At 52.6% G+C, this 26,220-nt stretch overlaps 1 protein-coding gene across 3 annotated transcripts in view; it reads left to right on the top strand.

Moving 5' to 3' along the window:
* MSI2 (musashi RNA binding protein 2) overlaps nucleotides 1-26,220 on the top strand; it is a 379,231-nt gene that overhangs the window by 314,048 nt on the left and 38,963 nt on the right. For 2 of the 3 annotated variants that reach the window (XM_065896502.1, XM_065896501.1), the window contains exons 9-10: nucleotides 12,899-13,013; nucleotides 22,074-22,148. In XM_065896502.1, the coding sequence (XP_065752574.1) occupies nucleotides 12,899-13,013; nucleotides 22,074-22,148 (190 nt within the window). Of the gene's footprint in view, nucleotides 1-12,898; nucleotides 13,014-22,073; nucleotides 22,149-25,754; nucleotides 25,796-26,220 lie in introns of those variants that run through there. The other variant, XM_065896503.1, reaches the window with a different exon arrangement.

Here is a 26,220-nt window from a genome sequence, read left to right as displayed (position 1 = left end):
CCAAGTTCTCCTAAGAGAAGGGCAAAGGACACAGGCTCGCTCGGGGCTGGATTCCCGGCTGGGAAGAAGGGCCGAGCTTCTAAGGGGTCCCTGCCGGCCACAGGCATCTCCCCCACCCCCCAGAGGCAGGTGAGCAAGGGGCACGGGGGCAGCAGGCTGCCACCGGAGCTCAGGGCCTGACCGATGAGACTCAGCCCCGTCCTCCGACCTGGCACAGTCAGGGCACAGCGCGAACATGGCTCCTTTACAGTAAACACACGGATGCGCACGCAGGGCCGCCTGGTGACCGTCCGGAGGGGGCTCCTCCCCGGACACTCAGCGAGCCGGCGCTGGTGCGGTAGTGACACATCCCTCCCGCCGCGGGCCCTGATTGAAGCAGCGGGGACACTTGCCTGATTGGTCACCAGCACAGCCTCCCAGTGCCTCCTGGCACTGCAGGGAGGCAGGTGGGAATTGACAGAGACCTGCCAGGCCCCTCAGAGGCCTGGCCCAGCCCCCATCTCCAAGGAGTCTGAGGCGACGCCCGCCTCACCGGGTGAGATCTCCGGGTACATTTAGAAAGGGGCCAGGCAAGGGCACTTGTGATCCACAGCAGGACATCGACGGTCACCAGGCACTGTGCCAGCAGCTTACATGCACGAGGTCATCGTCCCATTGTAGAGAGGGGGACAGTAGCGCTCAGAACCGTGAAGGGACTTCCACAGCCCATGGCTCTAAGGGCAGAGCAGGGATTTTTTTTTTTTTTTTTTTTTTTTTTTTGCGGTACATGGGCCTCTCACTGTTGTGGCCTCTACCATTGCGGAGCACAGGCTCCAGACGCGCAGGCTCAGCGGCCATGGCTCACGGGCCCAGCCGCTCCGCGGCATGTGGGATCCTCCCAGACCGGGGCACGAACCCGTGTCCCCTGCATCGGCAGGTGGACTCTCAACCACTGCGCCACCAGGGAAGCCCCAGAGCAGGGATTTGAACCTGTGTCATTCTGGCTCCAGCCCTGGGTCCTTCCCACTCTACCCTGCTGCCACCTGAGACAAACCTCATCATTGAAAAATCTGGACTGATTTGACTTGCAAATATAAGGATGAGTTTTTACTTGCTTTGCATAAGGATCACTATAGAATTCCTTTAAAAAGGCCTTTTCCTTGTTCCTTTAAGGTGATCCAATTTATGAAAATGGCTAAGCAGTTGGCATGCTTGTTAGGAATGCAGAATGTCAGGCCCCACCCCTGATGTACTGAATCAGAATCTGTATTTTGACAAATCCGCAGTGATTTGTACGCACGTTGAAGTCTGAATGCACTGGCGAGGATCACTGCTAATGAGATGACGTGGGGGGTTGGGTCACAAATCATCCATCCAGTGTCAGAAGGAAAGAACTCTTCTGAGGGGCCTGAGGCCGGAAGAGCATGGAGCCAGCCGAGCTGGCCTGGCCCGGGATCACCAGGCCAGTCTGGGACTCTTGGCATCACTGCACACTCCCTGTGTGTTCAGAGACCAGATCTCCTCCCAAGGAAGCTCTCAGTGTCGCGGCCTCCCCTCTGATTCGGGTCTCGGAGTGTTGACTGAAGGTGTGTGAGGCTCATCCAGTGGGTGATGGGCTTGATCCTTGAGTGATGTCACGTGTCCTTGTCCCCAAATTGGGACCTGCCGGGTCATTTAGAAACACCCAGGACTTGCCCAAGCCCGAATCCCAGACCCACCACTGGTTATCTTGTGACCCAGCAAGTACCCCACCTGTCTGTACCTGTTTCCTCCTCTGAAAGATGGGACGGATGATGGCCACTGCCTTTGGCAGCTTATAGGAAGTGCTGGTTCAGTTTCTGGCCCTGGGAGGTCTTGGCCTGCTCTGTTGTCGGGTGTATAATCTGGTAGCCTTGAAGGAATAGGCCTTCTTTTTTTTTTTTTTTTTTTTTTTTTTTAAGCTGTACGTGGGCCTCTCACTGTTGTGGCCTCTCCCGCTGCGGAGCACAGGCTCCGGACACGCAGGCTCAGCGGCCATGGCTCACGGGCCCAGCCGCTCCGCGGCATGTGGGGTCTTCCCGGACCGGGGCACGAACCCGTGTCCCCTGCATCGGCAGGTGGACTCTCAACCACTGCGCCACCAGGGAAGCCCGGAATAGGCCTTCTTGAAAACCTCCTTAGTGACTGCAAGTTTCCTCCATTTGGCCTAAGCCGGGCACCAGCAAATTTTTTGTAAAGGGCCAGATAGTAAGTATATTAAGCCTCAAAGGCTCTACGTCTTTGTCACAACTGCTCGACTCTGCCATCATAGGGCAAAAAGCAGCCACGAATGGTGTGTAAATGGTGGGCATGGCTATGTTGAAGTAAAACCTTATTTACAAAAGTAAGTGGCTACTTGACTTGGCCTATGGGCCGTAGTTTTCTACTCCTGACCTAAACTGATACAGCTCAGAGGAGGCGGTCTGCTTATCTCAATGGGCCCAAGGAAAGGCTGTCAGCCAAGTGGTCACCGAGGCTCACTACTATCGAGTCAGCGTTTTACTAGTTGGTGGGGGGACGGGGGTGGGGGGGGGCGGGGACAGCAAATAGACGGCAGGGTTTGGGGTAGCAGCCTGCGGAAAGTAGCAGCGCCTTCATTCTTAGAGGGCTCCAAGCACTGAGCAGGTGGGGAGTGAAGGAACGTTCAGCATGGAGTGCTGTCAATCCAAGAGGCCTTCCCGGCAGTGGTGCCACGAACCCCTCACTGCTGCATGCCCCACAGTGCAGCCACTAATTGCTACTCATTGTGACCTTGGGCAAGTTACTTGGCTTCTGTACTTCGGCCCTCCTCTCCGTAAGACAGGTAATGTGTCACCTACCATAGAGACTGCTGGAACTCGGACTTGTGAAGGGTTTTACCAGACCATAGCACGCTCTATCAAAGTGATAAGTCTTCTTACCCTCGTTATCATCATCACCGCTATCATTATTCTTAGAATCATTATACTGAACAAAGATGTACTCATAAGGTAAGGCGGTCCTGGACAGATTTCAAGTCAGTAAAATGCAGGTGTGCAGACCTGGGCAGGTCTGGGACCTGAGTCTCCAGGGCAGGAGGGGGTGAGTGTGGGTACTCCTGATGCTCTGGCCCAGGGGGCCGGGGGGCGGGGGCGGGGTCCCACAGGAGAGGGGAAGGCACACAGCCTGCAGAGCAGAGCAGAAGGGCCCCGGCAGATGTGATTTTCTAGGTCCCAGAGAAGCTGACTCGGACACTTCCGCTTAGTCATCCTTTGGAGAGGTTACAAAAACCCCACTCCTAAGGTCAAAGCCTGGTGGGATCTCAGGCCTGCCACCTTCAGCTGGGGCACAGTTGGGGGATTAACCCCCAGAACGGGGGCTTCTGGGTGGGAGGGGGCAGGAGGACGAGAGATCAGCAGAGTCCTGGGTTGGCCTCTTGGACTCGGGGCTGTGGTGCTGGGTCAGGTGGTCCGCGGAGGCCCCAGGCTGGGGTGGGTGCTGACCCCGGCAGGGTGCCCCAGTGACCCAGCATGCTTCCCCTCCCTCCAGCTGCCCCTCCTCAGCCTGAGGCCTGAGAGCTCAGTTGGGCACCAGCCCAAAAGTGGGGGGCATGGAGGGGGGAGGTAATGTGGGTGGAATTAACTAGGCTTCTGCGTTCACCATCCTATTTGTAGCGTCATTCTTACTCGTAAGCTAATTTTAGCCATCCATTCTGACTCTGTTGCCATCTATAAAATGAGAACGTCAAATGTAACATTAAACAAGCAGGATGAAGGCAAAAAAAAAAAGGAAACGCCAGAGAGGCACCTAATAAATGAATCTCGTGTTTACGTGGGAGAGGGAGCGGTCCTTCCCCCGCCCACCCCCCATCACGCATGCGTGCGCACCCCTCCACGCGTGCTGTTTGTGTATCAGCTGTTTGTACCAGCTCTGTTGTGCGAGCAGCGGGATCTCTGTGTTGAGGGAAGTGGGGGAAGGCAGCGGGGAGGGCTGCGGTGGTTGGGTGGTAAATGTCTGTTGCTCTTTAGGCAGAAGTAATTTGGCCTGCAGGGAGGTGGCCTGCAGGGAGGTGGCCTCCCCATTGCCTGAGCTCTGGCTCGTTTGCCCTTCATCTGTCCTCTGGTGAGGTCATTGCAGTGGGGCTGGGGAGAGCGGAGCATCCTTCTCAGTATCTCAGTGCCGAAGGCCTCTGGGCTTTTCCATGTGTGCTACCCCTGCCTCCCAGTGGGTACAGGGTCGGGAGGGGGCCTGGAGACGCCTGGAAGAGGCTGCTCTGCTCCCCTTCTCTGGGGCCTTTGACTGCACTCACCTGCCCTGCCCGACTTCCCGGGGACGTGTGAGCTGATGCCCAAGCTGCCCTTTTCTTTTCTTTTCTTTTGAATTGAGAAATGAAATTAGGCCTGGGCAGGGTCTCTGGCAAAGCCCACCACAGACTGGGATAAACACGCGTCTTGTGGCAGAATTTGGGCACCTGCTGGAGGCTGAGGTTTCTTTTCACTTTGAAATGCCCTTGCAGGTTCCCAGAAATTTAAAAAAAAAACAACAAAAAAACAGCTGCTGCTGCCACCATCAGCTTTTTCCCCAAATAGTGCAGCCTGGGAAGCTCCCTCAGCACACCTTGCTGATGAAAGCAGGAAGACGGGCCTATCCGGCCAGCAGGTTGCGGAGGTCAGGGAGAAAGTTCGTGGCAGCATGCCCGATCTCCCAGCCTGCGGGGTGGCGGCCACTTTCTCCCTTCCGCTGCGCTCCCCAGGCTTTGGGATTTACGTTTTGAGCGCAGATGTGAACTAGCTTTATCACCTTGAAAGGCTCGCACCTAGGTTCCATGTGGAGGACAGTCAGGTGTGACCCAGCTAACTTTATCCAGCGCGAGCACTTATAGGATTAGCTGGTTTAATTTCTTAGCTTACTGCAGCCCTGTGGGGTGGGCATTGCTGTTACTCTGTTATACAGATGAGAAAATTGAGGTACAGGGAAGTCAGGCAGCTGGTCCCAGCTCAGAGCTGGCAGTGGAGCAGAGACAAAACCAGGGACCTTAGCCTCTAGGCTGGGCTGCAGGACAAGGCCCCCTTGGATCTGGGCACCCCTTGGAGGCTGCGGTGACACTGGGCATGTGTCTCCGGACAGGGTTAGGGACCAGCTCCTCTCCATTCCTTGCCCAGACTCTGAGCGACATCCTGAATTCATCTGTGTCCCCACCCAGCCCTGCCTGCTGAGTAGGAGGTGCTAATGGTATTGGTTTATGACTGTTTTCACTTCGCCATTGCTGATTTTAATAAAATACTGAGCAGAGGAAATTAGTCCCGGATGTGGTGGGGAAATTAATTCTGGAACTAGGATCGGGGATGGCCTTGTGGGAGGAACAACTTCTGAATGGGCCTTGACGGGTGGATAGAGGGAGGTAGGGAAGGGCTGGCCAGAGGCCGAGAGGTGGGGACAGGGGTTTTGAATTGGAGGACCTAGGATTGAATCCTAGCTTTGTCATTATCTGGCTTTGTGACCTTGGACAAATCCTTCTTCGAAGCCTCAGTTTCCTTTTCTACTCTACCCATGGGGTGAGTCAGGCCAACTCACGGAGGAAACGGGGAGTCGATTAGTGAGGGTGTCGAGAACACTGGGCATGCTTGGAGGACTTCTGTGTGCCAGGCGCTGTGCTTTATGTGTGTTACATGTATGTGTCGTGACATATATTCTGCATTATATAATATATGTATACACAGAGACACACACACACACGAGGATGTCGTGACTACGCCTTGCATGTGGGCAGTGCTCAATACACACCGTGTTCCTTCTTCTCCAGAGTAACTCTGCTGCCCAGAGAGGGGAGTCAAGATTCTATGTCCGGTGGGACTCTCAGTGCTTGTCACGAATGGGTCTGGGCCACTTATAGCAAGCGTGTGTCCTTTGAAGGTAGACGTTTCTGCTGGCCTCCTTCACTTCCCAGGCTGGCATTTCCATTTCGGTTTGCACAGTAACCGCCTCTTCCTTAGACTCCATTGGGGGGCGTCCCCTATCTGTGAGGACCCCTTTGCATTGGAACAAGACAACTTATCCATACAAGTGGGTCCTCTGGTGCTTGGCCGCACGCTGCTCCCTGTCTACAAGGACAGTGTCTGATGGAGATGTCTGGGGGTCCTCTCTGCATTGGCAGAGGGCACAAGAGCTGGCACTGGTAAGGCGCAGGTATGGCCAGATGGCTGGATGCCCTTTCCCGCTGGAGTCGAGGGCTGGGTCTTCCCAGGGCGGCTGCCAGGATTTCCAGGGTGTGGTTGCTGCCCCCGGCGTGATGGTGTCTCAGGCCCGGCGTTCACCCAGCTGCCGTCCTGAAACTCTGAGTGATGGTGGGGGAAGGGCCCTCATCTTCGTTTGCACGTTCTCTAGCGCATGCTGTAGCCGCCGTGCTCTCGAGGCCAGCTCTGGGCACCATGCGCGGAGCGGGACAGTAGACTCAGTTCCTTCCCAAGGAGCTTGTCTAGGCTTTGTCCTGCTCTGCAGGATCCTTGAGGGCAAGAGGCCCGTGAAGGGTCCACCCTCCTGGAGTCTCCAGAAAGGCTTGTGACTAGCAGAGAGGGCAAGAGAGAGCAGCGGGCAGGAGGAAGAAGGGCTGTGATGGGGGATACCACAGTGGGCGGCTGTGTGTGGTTTCTGGGGTGCAACTCACCCCACCTGCCTCACTAGAGAGCCTGGGGAGCTGCTGGCTTGGGGCAGGACCCCAGCATCTTTATACCTGAGTGTCATCGCCCTTCCGCTCAGAGCCTGGGGGCTGCAGGAGATGGTCCGCTTGGGGCTTCAGAGAGGCAGTACTGGCCTGGAGCCCACCGGGGCCTGGCTGGGGAGGGGGTGCAGCTTGAGTCAGAGGAGATGCCGGTGGTCAGGTGTCCGTGTCTTTTGGGAAGCTCCCCAGAACGATGGTGCCCACAGCAGAAGCCACGAGCCATCCCCCCCCGGCCCCCAAGCGCTCACCCGCCCCGAGAGGCCTGACCTACAGCCGTCCCCTTCCCTCCTGCCAGCCACATGGTCCAGGTTGATCTCTTTGAGATCTATTTTATCCTTTGAAGTAGGCCCCTCTCTCCCTAGAGGAGTAAATGGTTCTAACGTGACCTGTTTGGGGCAAGAAGTGAAGCTGCAAATGCTGGCTTCTTCAGGCCACACAGATCTCCCTTGTCCTTGGTGGTAAATCAAGGCCACGGCTGCGGGGATTGGGTTTCCCCAGACTGAGGCCGGGCCAGGCTTCCCTCCTGGCCCTGGGGCACGTTCTGACCAGGGCCGTTTGTGTAGAGACCGAGGAAGAACAAAAGCCTTTTCACTTCCCAGACTGTGGCATCCTTCTCCGACTGCCAGCCTCTTCCAAAAGGTGCCCGGCAGGGAGCTTGCCTGAGCAAGGGCTGCGGGCCAGCTGGGCAACAGCGGCCACTCAGAGTAGCTGCAGGGAAGCTGTCGCCGCTGAAGCCCCAGCGTCTTCTCCAAAGCCAATGCCAAGCATCGCCCCCCTAGAGAGGGGGTGGCACGGGGCCCCCCGCCTTGGTTGGGCCGTGACACCAGGCGGACCTGGGTTCAAACCCAGCCCCACCAGACATAGACTGGTTCTGAAGCCACAGGCACCGTGTGTGATGTCCGTGGGCCTCAGCTTCCTGTTCTACAAGGTGGGCATACTGCTATGAAAGGGATCATTGGGTGAACTGGGGTACAGTATTTTATAGACGCTAAATGTCCTGAGGTTGCTAACTGTACCATGCTCATGTAAGAAAATGTCTTTGTGTTTCGGAAACGCAAACCGTAATGTATGCAGCCTCCTCTCGGATGGTTCAGGGGATCATACATGGTTATAGACAGAGACAAAGAGCGTGCAAATGATAAAGCAGAAGCCACCAAATGTTCACAACAGGTGACTCTGATAAGGGGTGTGCAGTGTCCTTTGTGCTGTCCTCTTGAAGTTCTTTCTAAATATAAAGTTAGAAACAGACCTCCTCACTGAGTTGCTTTGGACCCAGATGGGCGGAGGCACCCCACACCAACGAGCGTCCTGCACAGAGGGTTAGGGACCACACGTCACCCTCACAGTAGCCTCCGATTCACCCTCTGGAGGGACAGCCCCCAGCCTAGAAGTTCTGTCATTGAAGAGGGTTCAGCCAGGTCATCCTTCTGAGCCCATCACTGCGTGGGCTACAGGGAAGCCACACCCTCTCCTCCAAGGCCAGTTTGCCAAGCAAAGCAGCATATTTGGAGGTTGGAATTTTAAAGCAAATCCATCTAGCTTTGGGGGGGTTGGCATTTCTTGGCATTTGGACCCCGGTGTGGGGTTACTTTGTGGCTTTGCCAGCCGTGAAGCTTGAAAATGGAGGCCTCATCTTCCTGGTGTGAGCAGTTGGTCACAAGTGGCCTCTGACGCTTCTTACGAGCACAGATCCCAATGGAACTCCCACTCCGTCTTCTGCCCCTCCACCCAGATGAATTTCTCCAGCTGCCATTTGAAACAGTATTGATGGCAGCCGTGGTGAGAAGCTGCAGAGGTGGGGTCTGAGCTGTTGATGGAGGAGACCTGAGATCCAAGCCTCGGAGACGTTTCTCCCTCAGACTCTGCCCCCACCAGGGCTGCCTGAGAGTGCGCACTTTGGGTGTGGGTGTTGGGGAGCATTTACCGTAAATGAGGGGGTCTAACCATAAAAGGGGCGGTACTGAAAGAGCTGGAGCAGCAGATCAGGTCACCAGGAGAACCACTCCTATTTTGCTTCTATTTGCCTGGGGAGCCAGATGAGTGTCTCTGGGGCTGCCCTGGGAAGGGAGCCTCAGTGCCCTGCCTTGCGCCCCATGGTGAAGGCAGCCCCCAGCAAGCCCATCACCAAGGGTCCCGCTGTCCTGTCTGCTCACTGCTCTCCATCAATCTCGTGCGATAGTCTCCAAAGATGGCCCCTATGGCCTAGGCCTCCCAGCATTCATGTCCTTGAGAGTGTCCCCCTCCTACACCAAATCCAGGCTGGCCCAGTGTAACCAGTAGAAGGTGATGGAAGAAACAGTGTGACTCCCAAGGCTGAGATAAGAAGCTGGGTGGCTTCAGCCTCGGTCCCTTGGGATGCTCATACTTGGGACACTCCCTCTTGGGACTCAGCCACCATGCTGGGAGAAGACCGAGTGCCACGGAGAAGCCACGATGAACAGTCTTAGTCAAAGCAGCGTCTGCTGCCCGCTGTGGGAGGGAAGAAGGCATCTTGGCTGTCCTCCGAGGCAGGCTTCCTCTGGCTCCAGCCGCAGCCATCATCTGACCACAGCTACATGAGTGACCACAAGCAAGAGCCCCGCTGGGCCCACTCCGCACTCAGAGCCACCAGGAAGCATGATAAATTATTGCTCAGAGCCACCAAGTGTGGGGGAGTTTGTTGTACAGCAATAGCAAACTGGGACAGCGTGTGGCCGGATGACCAAGTGCGTGGAGCTGCGGAGATGGACTGGTTCCCCGAGTTCTGGCTCTGACTGTAACTCTGGTGCTCCTTCCAAGTTCTCTGGTTTGGCCAGGGCCCAGTGGGAGGAGAGCGGGGATGGGGGTGACTCAAACGTAGGCTCACTCAAGAGGTACCAGAGGCTGACAGGCCCAGAAGTGACAAGGGACAGGTTGACAGATGAATATTTGCCTTGATGTTAGGAGAACAGGGCAGTCAAGACCTGTTCTTTTCATAGACTGATGGCCCTTGGATGGGGCCCTGCCTTGTGTGTCTCCGCACCCCCGCTGCCTAGCGCTCGCTGGGCCCGTCGCGTTCCTCTCAGCACCGTGGCATCAAGCAGACCGGGTCTGCCTGAAGGAGCATGTAGGTCAATCCATGCTCTGTATGGAACCTCACTGAGGGACCAGGAAGTAGAGGCAGACCCTGATCCCTGCCCTGAGAACTCACAGTCTGATGGGCGAAGGACAGAGTTTCATCCTCAGCAAGCCTCAGGCCCACTGCAAGGACTCAGGATCCAGGGAGAGAAAAGCTATACCTCTTTTCCCTTTTGTGTGTTTTCTTCATACGAGATCATCAAAGGTAGTGAGGGCTGGGGGCAGGCCTCCTGGTCCTGAGAAATCTTTCGAGAAGCCTTCCGTGCCAGCCAGGCCAGGCCAGGCACCCTAGTGCGACTGCCGCCTTTGCCTGTCACTCAAGTGCCCGGGACGTGCAGGGTCCCCCAGAGAGAGCGCGTGCCACGGCCCCTGGCCTCCGGGAGCGCTCACCATCCACGCGGCGAGGGGTTGACAGAACCCACGCAGCCGGTGCCGCCCGAAACGTCGCTAGCCCAGACAGAGCAGAATTCAACAGAGCTGCCAGCCCTGTTCTGTGAGAGGAAGAGGAGGTGGGTTTGTTTAAAATACTCCCATTACAGTCAGTTAACCTTTATGTTTCCTAAATGAAAATTGTATAAACCTGAAACTTTCGTTGATCAGGTTGCCTAGGAACAGGCAGCAGGCTTTCATAAGACAATGCAGTAGATTGTCACCGATAGGGCTATTAGGAAGTGAGCTGGTTAGCGTATTATTCCAGATCCCGGTGTTGGCGTTAGGTAATTATCTGTCTGCCTCTGCAGAGCACACCCATCTCCCCAGGCTCAGGCAGCCTCTTGCAAATGAGGCTTCTCAGCCTGCTTCTGAGTCCCAGGGATGGGATCTGGAGTCCAGGAGCACAATGTCAGCTCTGGGCTTAGGAGAGAAATCGAAAAGACCCAATTCTGATGAATTTATTTCTTGAGAATCACCCCACCTCGCTTGCGACAGTAATGCTCGAAGCGAAAAAATTGGAGGAATAAACAACAACAGTAGAATGCATAATGGAAGTAAAGAAGAAACTAAGACAACTTGGGCGTAATTTTTTAGTACTTTTCCCCTATATGATATATACACTTGTTTATTTTCCAAAGGCACTGTAATTTGCTTTTGTCCCCACCTCTTGCAGTTAGGGTGACCAGCCGTCCTGGTTTGCCTGGGACTGAGGGTTTCCCAATACCTGTGTATGTTATTATCAGCCTGCTTCTCCGTAGCTGCGTAGCTTTCAATCAGCTTGGATGAACCAAACTCGGCCTAACTCCCTGTTCTTGGACATTTAGGATATTTCCTTTTTTAAAAAAAAAATTATAATTAATGCTTGTGGTGAATAGCCTCATCCCTGCAGGATAAATCCCTGTAAGTAGGGTTTCTTGGTTGCAGGAAGTATATACATTTATGGCTTTTGCTGTTTCAAAAAGCACACATTTGGGGATGTGTGCTTCTTTATTAGCCATTTTTGAATTGCCTGTTCGAGTCCTTTACCCATTTCTCTGTGGAGATGCTCATCTCTTTCCTTTTACTCTATAAAAACTCTTTGTATTAAACATATCAGTCATGACTGTTGAACCATTTTGTCCATTTTTTTAAAGCATGCGTGGTGATCATTCTTTAAAGAGCAACAGTAAATGCTTATTATCCGGCGTCTTTGAAGAAAGAGGAGTTAATATTTTAGGTAATTAAAGCTTCCTCCTAGCCTTAAGCACTAAAATATCTTTTAATTGAAGTATTTGGAACGAGAATATCTCCATAATGGATAACCCGTGTAGGTCCTTTTTAAAACAAAGTACACTGCACACAATTTAACTTTTTCCTCATCTCTCAGACATACCGTGAGCAATAGTGATTTAATGTGTGATAGTGACCCTCAGCAGCTGTTGAGCTATGTGAAGTTTTGGCTTCTATACTATATGGCCCCAGACTGCTTTTTAAAATAAGGTACCTGGGGCTTCCCTGGTGGCGCAGTGGTTGAGAGTCCGCCTGCTGATGCAGGGGACACGGGTTCGTGCCCCGGCTGGGTCCGTGAGCCACGGCCACTGAGCCTGCGCATCCGGAGCCTGTGCTCCGCAACGGGAGAGGCCACAACAGTGAGAGGCCCGCGTACCGCAAAAAAAAAATAAATAAATAAAAAAATAAGGTACCTGATTCTCATCTTTTCCCCATCACTATCAGGCTGTCGTGCTGTTAGTTCCGGCAGCTTTAAGCACTCCTGCCTTGCTCTACAACATCCCATCTTCATCAGCAATGGGATTGATTACTGGCTAACAAGGCTTGTTAAATCTATCTGTAAACTAAAAGCAAGTAAGCGCCCACCAAAGGCCTAAGGAACACTAGCGATAACAGTGTAGGGTTTGTATTACGTGTCATTAAGGTTGTTAAGTAAATGACTTCTGGACGTGAGCAGAATAGGATTAAGAAATTTTGGAGGCAGAGGGGGAAACAGAAAGGAAAGATTAGCAACCACTTGAAGACACAGCTGCAAAGTGAGAAACCGGTAATCCACGTTTAATCTTATTACTTCCCTCGGGAGTGTGCTGGGGCAGGTTTTATGGAGATGGTGGCATCGCTGACCTAGAAATTTTAAAACTCCAGCTTCCGGGCCTGTGCCTGCTGGGATATGGCTTAGAGCTTGTTACACAAGCCTTCTGATGCTCAGTTTTCTCATCTGTGAAATGGAGCTAAGACTAACTGGCCTGTCTATTTAATGAGACTTCATAGCAAGCGGCCTGCTATGAAGAGTCACTGACCTGATGGAGCCTGAGAGGAATGTGTAAACATGTAAAGGGCTGAACGATAATGACGGATTATTACTATTGCTGTTGTTATTAGTCAGACGCATCCAACAGCCATCGCCCGCCTTCTCACGCCTTCTGCGCAGGTTTCAGTTTGAGCTCCAGCCCACACCTGGGCATCTTCAGCTGATGTCCTTGCCGCCCCTCCAAACCCAATCTCATCCTTGTAGGTTTTTGCAGGATTTGCAGAAGTGGTGTGTTTTCTTCAGTATTTATCTTGCAGGCCATTTACTCGGCATGACTATTTTTACAGTGAGTAAGGAGCAAGGCTAAAAATAACTTAGCTGGTAACCAGATCAGTTCTGCATTTGACATTTACATGGAATTCATTTGCATCTCATTTGTTCGCCTTTCTGTTTAACAGGTAGAATGTAAGAAGGCTCAGCCGAAGGAAGTCATGTTCCCACCTGGGACAAGAGGCCGGGCCCGGGGACTGCCTTATACCATGGATGCTTTCATGCTTGGCATGGGGATGCTGGGTGAGTCTGGGCCGGACCCTGGGGACTGGGTCACCTTCCGGTTGGGCAAACTGCTTTACCTGTCTGAGGCTCAGCTTCCCTGTCTGTATATGAGGGTGATAATCCCTCTTACAGGACAGTTGTGACCATTAAGTTAGCAGAGATAGATAGATAGATAGATAGATAGATAGATAGATAGGCAGACAACTAGATAGGCATCTTGTCCCATGCCTGGCTCATAGAAGGTACTTGATATTATTTTTTCCCCTTTCCACTCCCTTTTTCAAAAGGAGGAAAAGTTACTCTCTTTGCCTCAGCCCTCTCTGCTGACTGGGAGTTCTTAAAGACCTATGGACTCCTGGCTGGCTTAACTTACGTGAGCCGAGGCTACATTTTCTAAAACTTGGGAGAGGAGGGGATATGGTAATGGTGGGCGATAATCCTGTCTATTTAAGTGATGAACATTTTTCTCTTGGGGTATCAAATTTGTGTTTAAATGGATGTCTTAAATAACCTGTTTTATTCTTTATTTGCAAAAAAAAAATGATGAAAGACAAAGTATGTTTGTTCTGATGAAAAATGATCTCTCCTGGCTTTTAGAGAAATTGAGTTCCATATTATGCCCCTTCCTTAAAGGTATCTCTGTCCGTCCTGCATAGATAATTGAAAATCTTGCCGCTTAAAAGGCATGAAAGATGGAGAAAGCAGTGGAGAAGCATAATGGTGTGGGTCGCAACAATAATTAGAAATTTCAAGGCGAGAGAACGGTATTTTAGTGCAAGTTATTGTGTGTCAGGAAAATACTAATTAAATGGGATAAATGGTAGTTAATGGTAAAATTCCATTCAGGCACACGGTCCGTCTAGTTTTAATGGGTTTCATTTGGTTTGGCTAAGAGTCCCTCTTCTATATTGTTTGATAAGCTCTTTATGTATTTTCAGATTTGCTGCTGTTTAAATCATTCTTGGCTCAGTTTTAAATTTATAAAACTTTTCTTGGCTTTAGAATTTAGACCTTTAAAAGAATTGTATCTATTTGTCTGAGGAAGTAACAAGGCAGGTAAAGTTATTTTGAGGGACTTTAAAAAATGGAAAAGGATGCCATGAGAATTCTCAAAGTGGCTAAGATATTAAAGCTAATTTTTTAGCTTTAACAGAGTTTCAAGGAAAATTCCTATTGTAATTCTTTAAAAATTGGCCAAATGATTCTAACACTTATCTAGAAGAAGAAACACATGAGAATAAATAAGAAAATTTTTTAAAAAGAGAAATGAGAAAAAAGAGAGTTTGACCAAATATCAGAACATAGTCCAAAACTACAGTAATTAAAATAGTGTGGCATATAGGAAGGCACCTGTTGATAGAAAAAGTTAAGGAGCCTAAATTAAATGTGTTTCTATGTGTGAGTTTAATTATTATAAAGAAATAATTTTTAAAAATCAATGAGAATGATTTCCTGGTTGACTGTAAGATACTTGTGTAGCTCTTGCTCTAAAAATAATTTGTATGTGGCCCTTACCTTATGTTATATACCAAAAGAAACCCCAAATGGATTAATAGTTCCAAATTTTAAAATAAAATCTTAAAAGAGTTGAGCCCATTACTGCCTGCTGGCTTTCAGAGTCTTGAATTTTAAATGATGAGTATAAAGTCCCTAGGGCATCAAATGGCTTTTTAGGATCCAGATCTTCAGGAAGCACCCCCACCCTTCTGCCTCTCACTTGATACCCTTTATGTGAGGTATCATGTACCCCATGGTTTTCTCTGCTTGCCTGGGGGAGGTTTTCTTCCTGGGGAAGCAGAGGTGTGGAGCAAAGCCAGCTCGCTCATGTCAGTTGCCAAAGAGCAAAGGTGCGGCAGCTGTATTCTCCCCAGATGCCAAGCAAGGGCTCGGGGCTCCACAGACCAATGGTTTCATAACGGGAGCCCAGGCAGGTGCCTTGTTGACCGCAGGAGGCATTCAACAGCAAATAGTCCTTGAGCACCTACTGCATTCCTGGCCCAGGGCCAGCACTGGGAGACAGTGCCTAACAAGGCAGATGTGGTCCCTTCCCTCATGGAGCTTGTGGTCTAGTGAGAGAGGTGACATTTAACAACTCATCACATGGATACGTTATTACTCATAACAGAGAGAGTTGTGAGGTGCTTTATGGGCACATAATGAGGAATGGAAACTATTTGGAGGAATCAGGGAACACCTCCCTGTGGAGGTGACATCTCAGCTAGGAAGAGAAGGATGAGCAGGACAAGGGCCATGCAGACAGAAGAAACAGCTTGGAATGCGAGGGTCCTAGTGTGGAGCCCCGAGGGCCATCAAGGCTGCTGCTGGGCAGGTCCAGGCAGTGCGTGTGTGAGGAGAGGTGGTGGCCGAGTGGCTCGGACCACAGTTGGCGGTGGGCAGACCCACATGGTCCCCGTGCTTCTCCAGATGCCATCTGATTGGTTCCTGCTCTCTGAGGGATGGAAATGTGATGGATGCCAGGTGCTCACTCATCTTCCCCGACTTTGTTCTCTCATGTTTCAAGTTATGACTTCCCTGAGCTGCAGTAAAGAGGTAGTAATAGCTGGTTTAAAATGTCATTGTGGTTGAGTCTATTAGTTCTTGAGTCGTAGCCTCCCCCAGTTCATCCCCATCCCCCGTACCCTTGCTACTTAAGGGTTTGGCCTCTTGCCCATGTAGCTCTGGTTGAGGCTGCCACCAGGCGAAACCCCCATGCCCCAGGCAGGGCCCCTCAGGTCACCGAGGCTCTCCTCCACCCCCAAGCAAGCAGAGAGCTCTTCGGGTGGAATTGATGGTGTGGGTCCGGCTTCCACCAAGGCGGGCTGTGTGGACCACAGGAAAGGGCTCAGGACTTCAGAATCAGGAGATCTGGGCTTCTCGTCTGGTCAGCTGTGTGACTTTGGAGGGACAGTCTTCTCTGTCCTTCAGTTACCCCATCCATAGGGATATGGGAACCCTCATTTCATGGTGTTGTTGAGGATAAATGAAGCCATGTCGTGCCCAACCAGTGCTGTATTTTGTCGGGTTCAAGCTGCCATGGGTGGTGGAATGCACCTTGTGTACCATCTGGAAAGAAAAAATATATACTGTTAACTAAACCACATTGTGAGATGGATCCCACTTTCAGGATGTTAAGATGTGAAAAAAAAAAAAAAAAAGAAAAGTGTGTCTTCTAATCAACAAAATACAGTAATATATACTTAAACTGGGAGCTGTTATTAGTAAGGTACTGGGGAGCCCCGGGCAAATTACCACCCAAGTAGGTATCCAACACCCTGCCACTTGGGATCCCTTCCTGCCGGTGACCGAGAACATAGCTAGACCTGCATCTGCGTGTGACTTGTGCCATGGCACCTGCAGCCTCCTCCTTGGACCCCCAGCCAAGGGAGTTGGATTATCTTTGAATTTCTACCCCCCAACAAGATCTGTGCACTGGACTCCAGCCCTCATCAGCTCCCAGCCCTCCTGAATTCCCCAGCTACGATGTGGAGGACATCTAGATGCCTGCTGAGACAGGGCCTCCTGAGAGGTCCCCAAATGTGTCCCCAGTTGGGAACCAGCTCAGCCTGAGGTCCAGGCAGAAGGGGGAATCAGACCACCACCCAGGGAACAAACTCACAGTCTCACGATCTGGTTGGCCTGTTGCCTCCCCAGCCAGACTTGGGTCTTCACCGAGCTTTCTCTGATGCGCTCGCCAGAAACTCCCAGGGCTGCCCTCTCTTTCACCCACTGGCACAGTTTGGCACCCTGGGCCTCTGGACTCTTGGTCGAGGAGAGTGCCATCTGCTGTGCTGTAACTGAAGCCCTTGCTTCTTCCCTTAAAGTGATGTCACCAATGAAGTCTAATCCTTTGGCAAGATGGCCTGACCTGACTCCATCAGTCACCTGGGTCACCATCTCTGTGGTGCACTAGGCCCGCATATCAGTCCTAGAATCACCACCGTTGCCACCGCCAACAGTTCGGCTAATGAACTTGGCTCACGCAGAAACACTTTTTTTTAAGTTTGTTAATGAGATGAGGTTTCAGCGATTTAAACTTTTATCGTCGAAACAGCAGAAAAATACATAACACTGTTAGGGATTTTTAGAAGTGAGACTGTAACCCATTAAAGCTTTTAAATCCATTCGTTCAACAAATATTTATTGAGTACCTCCTGAGTGCCAGGCATTGTTCTAGATGCTTAGGAGGCACCAGAGAAAGAAGTCTGCTATCAGGGAGTAGACATCCTAGTGAGACAGCAGACACACTGGTCCATAAATGACTTGGAAACTGTGGAACTAATTTTTAAATACCCTTTAAGATTTTCTCCATACTTTCAGTTGCAGTTATTCTTTCTTGATCTCTCTTGCTGTGGCAGCAAACATTCTTGGGAGGAGCCCTACAGCTGTTTTGGTTTTAGCTTTCATAGCCTTTGACAGAATCGTGGAATAATCAGCCCAACGGGAATTCCTTTAAGAAAGTGTACGAGAGAAGAGAAGGAATCATCCTTAGGTCAGTCTCCCTGCCTTTGAGCTCGACAAAACCAAAATCAACTAAGACCCTTAGGAAAGGTATTTTTGCAGCTCTCAGACTTTGTTCGCTGCCTCGCCCACCCAGTGCACTAGAATCTGTTTGGTTTTTCTTAATGAAAGTGGACTTAATAAAAGCAAACATGATTATTGTTGATATATCTGATTCCTCTTGGCCTTCTCAGCCGTATAATCCTACCGCCTCTAACTATCTTGACCTCGCTGGGCACACACCATTTAACATGTGTGGTAGCAGTGATAGAGAAATACCTCATTGCTGAGGCTTTGAAGGAAAGCTTCACCCTGCGGTCCCAGAAGTGGAGAGACACTGCTGACCAGCTGAAGAAAGCCAGAGGCATTCTAGCGGCGCTGTGAAATCCTGACCCGGTGTTCCCCAACATTCAGCCCCCCGGAAATGAAAGCAAAAAAAAAAGTTTTTTTTTTTTGTCTGGAAGGGATGAAGAGCTCTAATCTGCTGGCATTCACTGATCAGAAGGAGATTGGCTGGAACATAGAGCTGCATGCCTAGACTCATTTGTCATGTCAACTGGGATTTGTCTTTCCCCAGAATATCTGTTTGAGGTCATCCCCAAGGAGGTCTCCATTTGTTCAGCTGTTTTCTAGCAAACAGAGGAAACTCAAAATTCAGCTTTTCATTTTCCATCTAGAGCAGCACACTGCGCTAGAACTCTCGGCGATGGTAGAAAGGTCGTATATCCGCACCGCCCAAGACGGTGGCCGCTAGCTGCATGTGGCTATTGAGCGTTTGAGGCGGGGCTGAAGAGCTGAAGTTTTCTTTTTATATAATTTAAATTCAATTAAACTTTAATGGGACAGCACAGGTCTGGAGGAACCCCTGCAACTCCAGATGAGTCTGGGGGCCCAGCGTCCTTGTAGACTACGGCCTGGAAAGGGCCCTTGGCGCTTGGTGTCGCATCTGTATGCAGACCTCATGGAGCCACCGTGGTGCCCCAGGCAACGCCCTGCACGCCACGCGGCAGATGTGTCACACGCTGGCAGCTCCCTGGATAAACAGCCCCGTCTCTTGTCTCTTTCAAGTTGGGGGCCTGATGGGAGCCGTTTTCTGTGACTCTTGAGTAGCTGAGTAACAGAGCCTGGAAAAACGATGAGTCATGTGCAAACATCTTCTAGGATTGGAACAAAGATCTAGAACCACAATTCTGAGAATTCTGCCAGCATCCCAAAAGGGGGGGGGGTGCCCCAAATGAGCCAACTGGCAACTTCAAATTCTCTTGCTGATTTCTGATTTTTTTTTTTTTCCCCCCACCATGGAAAGCCTGTCTGCAAGAAAGGTGGTCATCCAGGCAGAAGGCTTGGTTTTTTCCTTTTTTGACAAGAGATCATTACTGTGGGCTTGATCAGGCATCCAGAGTACTGGAGCAAATAAATCGTGCAGTGGCCAGTGAGGGAGGGGCCCGGCTGCTAATGGAAGCGGTGGCCGGGTCATCTCAACGGGATGTGGCTTGATGGAGCGCCCGCGTGGGTCTGCCATAACGTGCTACTGATACGCAGCCAGCCGGTTTCCCCCATGTGGCTGGGGCTGTGAACCGCTGGAGCAGAGCTGACTGCACAGCAGTAAATGAAGAGGAAAATTGAAGTAATGTTGTATTATAAATTTATGATTTCATCTGCCCGACCCAGAGGATGTTCGGCGATGGGGGGCGGAGATAAGAGCCCCCACTCGGGCAGATGCCAAATTCTCATCTTTGTTGAACAGGAGACAATTTTGACATGCCTGGGAAGATTGGGGTGAGGCCCCCAACTGGGGTGAACTTGACCATGCTCTTCCTCATTCCTGGTGAAGACTTGCGAGTGTGCCAGGAAGTAGGCAGATACAATGGAATCCTACTGGTGACTCGAATCAGGGAGGGACTGGGCGTTCCACCACCCTCCACCCCACCCACCCTGAGGGAGTCTCGGAAGGTGACACATGGGCTTAGGTTTTTGCTGTCACGTTAACACTAAAATATTTAAGACCCCCCAGCACTGAAGTTAGAGGCAAAGGAGTCATTTTTCACTAGGAAAGCCCTTGGGCAGCAGTGACTTGGCTGTTTGCATATAATTCATTAATCAGTATTGTTGAAATCATGGTAAGAAGTCTATTGCTGAAAGATCTGATTTGATAGCAGGTGATTAATTTGGAGGAGAATTGGGCTGGCCAGCCATGAGATAAATACCAAGGAAGGAGCCAGTATGTGTGTGTCCACTTAAGGCACCCGAGTCCCCGTCTCTGTCCCTATACTTTGTCCCTCTGTCTCTCTTTCCCCGTTGGGTGCCAGAGCTCAGCGACTCACTGGGGTCTGTTCCTCTGCAGTCAAGACAAAGCCGCCAGGTCATCCTGGTTGGTCTGGGCATCCCTCTGTCAGCAAGGCATCAAGTGCTGGGAAATAAACTCATGCAGAAAGACCCTTGTGGGGTGTAAACAGATCAACTGGCCAGTGAGCGGTGACTGCAAATTTGGAAAGGCTCTGGCCGAAGCGAGGGAAAGGAGCCACAGCTGGTCTCTGAGAATTGGGGCCCATCAGCACTTCAGGGGACCTGCGAAGCTTTCTACAGATGGCAAGACTCAAGCTCCCAGAAGGAAGGGAAGAACCCCGATGACGTGGCCTTGGGCCAGAGGCAGGGCTGGAACCCATCTCCTGATGTCTAGTCCAGTGAACTTCTGTCTTAGGTCTGATGACAGATCTTCCGGTCAAGATGAAAGCTGTGACACCAACAAGCAGAGGAAAGCGAAGGAGGGTGGGTCCCGTTTTTGGACCGCCTTCAGCATGAAAGCGCCATGAGCAGGCAGCAGGAAGACCCACAAACTAACTCGTGGTGCTGCACCCAGGCTGGAATTTAGTGAATGATCTTGGTGTCAGCCATCACCTGCAGGGTCCGAAAATGCTTGTGACATGTGAGGATCCACCTTGGAAGTGGATGATGAGACCCCAGAGCCTGGCTCTAGGGTGTTTAAGTTGCTGTATGGAGCCGCAAGGATACGTGTGGAAAGCCGCCACTTATGGGCCTTATGGTCAGAGGGCGTGGAGACTGTCCTAAACCTGCCCATCAAAATGCTTTCTACTAGCGTTTTGGTGACAAAGCAACAGAACTAACTCTGGCTGCTATAGACAGTAAAAGAGATTATTGGAAGGGGCTTGGGCAACGGACAGAAGTGCCAGGAAGGCTGGGGAACAGGCAGGAACTGGGGAGCTGGGCGGTCAGCCACAGCCCCACCAAGGGGACAACCCAGGAATGACCTGGTTAGGGGGCCACTGTTGCCACCAGTGGACCCCGGGCTCTGCTGCTGACGCCAGAATAGATTCTGAACCGTCCGCCCTCCTCTGCCCCACTGGCACCTGGAGAAGACTTGCACTGGCCCAGCCTGGGTTCACAGTCTGCTTCCATGATGGGAGGCAGGCCCGTCTCCAAGACTCAGACACAGAGAAGGGGGTTCAGGTGCTGGGCAGCCGAAAAGAGCCACAGGCATCCCGCTCAGAGGTCAGAGCGGAGGTCAGGCTGGCAGTGGTGGTGGTGGTAAAGTAGGTGGCAGGCTGGCCAGGGTGGTATTTTAAGAGCGTGAATGGACTGAGTTTCTTCTATATGGAGCGAAGGGAAGAAAAGGGAGCCTGGCAGGCTGGGAACGGGGCAGCCATGGGTCTGCTATGGCCAGTGGAATTTCCATCCAAGAAGGCTACCCCAGCCTTCTTTGTAGCCGAACTCAAGAAGTCGGGACGTGAGGAGTGAGGGTCTGAGTGGGCACCACGAAGGGTAGGGAGCTGCAGTGGCGTCTCATGGGGGATCGGTAACCGGTAACTGATCGGAGACGACCACAGGGACGCCAGAACTTGCCAGTTCTTTCCTCTGCACCCCATGCCCAGTCCAGCAGCGGTTAGCCAGCACCCCCAGGTAATCTGCTGAGACGGGTGCCTGGAAGGAGCGTGCTTGCTGGGAAATGCCTGTTGAGGCTTTGGGTTCACGCTTGTGGTGCACATTTAGCACAGCCAGGCCCTCCCTGTTCTCCCAGGGCCTTGGGAAGATACGGTGGAGTGTCCCTGCTTGGACGTGGCTTGGTCCCTGCATCCCCCGGGCCATGGTTCACTGGGCCCAGTGTTTTTCCAGAGGCACAGAGTCAGCCCCGAGTTTTGCCCCTAGACTGTGACCCCACCCCGCGTTCCTGATGCTCTGTCCATGGTGCTGGCGAAGGACTTTAATCTCCTACTGTCAGTAGCCTTAAGGTAAAGTACATACAGGGTAAGCTCTGTAAATGTCAGCGCCCGGCGCTGGCCGAGAGTCTGGGGCTAACCTGTGGCATTTACTCTGCAGGTTCAAGAAAGTGCGTGGGCTTTGGGGGTCTCTCGGCCCAAATACGGGCTAACCACCAGCAGGCTGACAGCAGTGCCCCAGCCATGGGCGAGGGGTGACCCAGGCCCTGGGTAAAGACTCCCATGGGAGACAAGTAATTTTGTGGAGGAAAATAACTCGGACTGTGTCTCACTCCCGCCCTCCCTCGGACTCCCGCAACCTGAAGCAGCTGCGCTAACCGACGTGGTCTTTCTCTCTGTGTTCAAGGCTACCCCAACTTTGTGGCAACCTATGGCCGCGGCTACCCTGGATTTGCTCCTAGCTATGGCTATCAGTTCCCAGGTGAGTGGCTTTGTCTCCCAGGGCTTTGGGGACATGGGAGGTGGGCTGCATTGGGGAGAGGGGAACCCCTAAGGAGAACCAACTCATGCATACATCCATTCACGAAATGACCTACAGGTGCTAAGTTTCAGATCCACTTGACCTTGTATCCAGGTCAGGATGCAGCCCAGTTTCTGATTAACTGAAGTATTTCACTGGTTGAGAGTGGCTTGTAGGGGAAAGGGAAAGACAGGAGCCCTACCTCTGCTTGCCCTCTGTTTTCTGAAACCTCTTCCAGGTTCTCTCTCCTTGGGGAGGGGACTGAACTTGGGGCCCAGGGTTTTCTGTCACCCTGTGCCTCCCCAGCATTCACGTGCCTTGCTGTCTAGACCTCACCTTCCTTCCTCCCCTCGTCTGGCTCCGGTGCCCTTCTGACATACATGTGTGTTGGGTGTGCTCTTGGGTTTGGGTCTGCTCTCTGTCCTGAGTGATGGTGGCGGGGGGTTGGTTAGATTCTCCCTTCCCTCCATGTGGGCGTCAGAGACTCAAGGCAGAGCGCCCGGTGATACCCACTCGCGTGCCCAGGCTGCTCTAGCTTCCATGTAACCGGGAGGCCTGGGACTCTCACCTGTGGGGCAGCGGGGGCCGTGGTCCTGCAGGGATGGGGGAGGGGCATGAAGAAAGTGATGTTTTATGGGGCTTGCTTTTCCCTAGAAGCGGGGAAGCCAGCCTTCCCCAGACCTGGAGTACAGCAAGAACGTTTGGGGGTGCTCGGGTGTGTCTGTGTTCTAAGGACCGCTGGGGTGTGTAGAGAAGATGCTAGGAGCAAGAGTTCTGCCCTCTGGGCTCTGTGTCTTGGCAGGGGCCGCTAGGGAACTGGGCTTCCTCTCCTGGTTGGTCATCCTCCTAAACCCGGAGGCCTGAGCTGCAAGGCGGCGAGGCGAGCAGGACATGGCCCTGGGGGGACGGCGCTCTGAAGGCAGTGGAGGGCAGGGCGTGCGGTGTGCGAGGGGCCGGTCCCACCTGCGCCTCAGACTGAGCTTCGGGTGGGGAAGGGGTGTGTCGGGGGAGGTCAGGAGGCATGTGGGACACTGAGAGCCATGCTCTATGGGGGACAGATCCTCAACCAGCAACAGAAGCCCTAGGCTCTTGTCCTGTCTGACCATGGCCATAGGCAGGTCACCCAGCATCTCGGGGCCTCCCTTTTGTTTTCTGGAAATGAGGGGTTTGGGCAGGATGGTCGCTGGGGTCCGTGCACCTTTCTGATAGCGGGGGAGGCGGAAGACAACAGCAGGTACAGAAGCAGAAGTTCAGGTGGAGGGGATGCGTGGTGGGACTTGCCCACAGGTGTGTCCCCTGGGCCGGGTGGTTTCCCCACCAGGGTGGGCCCCTCAGCAAACATCCTCAGCTGCCCCAAGGGAGCCCTCCGCACCGCTCCTCTGGTGCCCGTGGCAGCTCAGGTGGCCACGGGCCTCTCCAAGCAGGACACCAGACACCACAAGCTGAGAAGCCGGCACCGGGCCAGGTGCCTCCTCTAGATTTTCCCTCTACGGATGGGGACCCTGAAGCCTGGAGAGGTAGAAGCCCTGTTCAAGGGGTCACAACCAGTAAGGGGCAGGGCCAGGATTGGGACCCAGGTGGCCTGGGTCTTAACTGCCATACCCCGTCATCTTCCTAGCATCCGTCTGTCCAGTACGATCGCGCTAGCCACAGGCAGCGACCAAGGTTTACATTTAATTTAAGTAAAATTAAGTAAAATGGAAAATTCGGTTCCTCGGCCACACTAGCCACGCTTCAGTTGCTCGGCAGCCACGTGGCTAGTGGCTACTGTCTGCAGAATATAAAACGTTTCCATCACCACATAAAGTTCTGTTGGATGGAGCTGTTCCAGAGCCTACATGAAGAGGTGTGTTATGATGAGGGGTGCTTGGTCCCCACACGCACGTGCATGCGGGCACTGCCTCTCCTGGAGAGACCTTGTGTGTCACCATCCCTGTTCTCCATTCCTTGCCTGTCCTGCTCAGCCCAGAAGCTGGTGGTAGTTTTGGGGAAGCCTTTCCTCTCCTTCCCTCCCCTACCTTCCTCCCCAGGGGATAAGAAGATGTGCAGGGTCACACACCCTGGCTCGGTGAGAGTGCCTTGCTGCTCTGTGTGCTTGAAGCCTACCTCCCTTCACAGTCAGGTTGCCATTGCCCCCTCAGTGTAGCACTAGTCCCAGCAAACCGTTAGGGATCCTAACCCGGTATAATTCGGGGGAGGGGTGACACAGTGGACTCCTTGCTCAGGCCCCCGTCTCATCTGAGAACCTGCCCTCGGGGCCCCATGAGCCAGCCCAGGAAATATCTGGTTGAATTGTGTCCCAGGGACCTGCATCCTTGGGTCTGCCCTAGATGGACATGTATGCAGGACAGACAGAGATGCAAGAGTGACCAGCTGAGGCTGGGTAGGATGAGATGGGATCCCCCAGGTGCCTAGCCCTTCACCGCAAGCCAGGGCTTTGGGAACAGAGCCGGTGGGAGGGTGGTGGTAAAGGGACATGGAATGGGCTTGGGGGTGACCCTGCCCCTGGAGGAGTGGCCTCCTGTGGAAAGGTAGCTCTGTCTGCTGTCCAGGAGCCTCCAGCAGCCGAGGATTCTAGCGCACAGAGCCCAGGTAGGCCCCTGTGGTTTCCCAGACTCCTCCTGGAGCCTCGGCCTCAGGGGCAGGGAAGCTTTGCAGCGTTCTGACGTGAGTCTCTTGCCCTGTGCCAGTAAGGAACGTCTTCAGTGGATCTGGCCAGGGGGGCTGGGGTGCAGAGGGGTGAGCCAGGGGAGGGCAACCCAACTCTGCCCTCTCCTCGCCCCTGTCAGGGTGGCTCTGCTGACCCCCTCCCCATGCCTGTGAGTCAGCGACGTCAGCACAGATGATCTCATCACCACCAAGCTGCCTGGTGTCTTTTCTTCGCGGTCTTCCTTTTCCATGCTCTCAGCGGTGCCCACTTCACCCACTGCCCACCTCGTCTCTCTTGTGATGCGTGTACCTCCCGCACCCCTCCCAGCCCTTCCTGAATCCATCCTGTGGGGTGATGCAAGGTAGCTAAGAGCAGCGGAAGGACACCCCCGTCCTGGAGGGCTGCTGAGGTCTGCGTCCTGTGTGTCCTCACCACACGCCGAGTATCCTGCATCCCCTGCGGGAAGGTGCCGCCTCTTCACCTGAGTTGGCCCTTTCTGTGAATCCCCATCTCATCCGCTGGTGTCCCTGCTTTACCTGTGTGACCTGGGCTTGCTGCAGACCTTCCTGGTTGCACAGTTGGTGTTAAGAAATGCCTGTCTCTGCCCACCTTTAGGCTTCTATGAAAATAAAGGAGAGCTGCTCCAATAAAGGGGGCTATGGGCTTCAGATAACTGTTCGAGTGGGAGTAGTTCTCTTCCAGAAAGACTGAGTGACGCTCAGCCACCGTGGACGTGGCTCCTTCTTCCCAAGCCCAGATGGTCCGCCGCGTGCCCCTTACCCCCAGCCCAGCCCTCGTGGGTCGGTGTGGGGCCTGGACTTATCACGATCCTGATCGGTGGTCTCCTCTCTTTTTCCCCCCTCTGGACCCTCATTTCAGTTCAATCTGTTAATTTCTGTTCTTATTTCACTTTGCAGACTACTTGCCGATTTCACAAGACATAATTTTTATCAACTAGCTCTTAAGAGAGGCATAACAAATTGGGGTTTGCCACCATTACTAGAGAGAGGACACAGTCCCTGCCGGGGCCACCCCGCTGCTGTCAGTGCCCACTGAACACTGTCGTAACTGCCTGTTGGAACGAATGTCCTTTTTCTCATTTTTAATTCTTGGAAAAGACTCCTGTCCTCAATGCTTCTTTCAGTTTTTTAAAAGCAATTTTATCCTCCAGTCCCCTCCCAGTTTGCTTCTCGTATGCACTGTGGACACCTCCCCACATATTCCACCTGCCACCCTCCCAGAATGTCATGGGGCCGGGGGGAAACTTCTCACAAACTTTGTAGAGCCTTCCTCAAGGGCATCTAGGAAGAAGGCCTCAAATTATTTTAAATAATCACCAAATAGGCTTGTTGGGGCATTTCATGGGTGAGCTTTTAAGTGCTG

The sequence above is a fragment of the Phocoena phocoena genome, chromosome 19 (genome assembly GCF_963924675.1).
Source record: "Phocoena phocoena chromosome 19, mPhoPho1.1, whole genome shotgun sequence".
NCBI lineage: Eukaryota > Metazoa > Chordata > Mammalia > Artiodactyla > Phocoenidae > Phocoena > Phocoena phocoena.
This window is presented reverse-complemented; position numbering and strand designations above follow the sequence as displayed.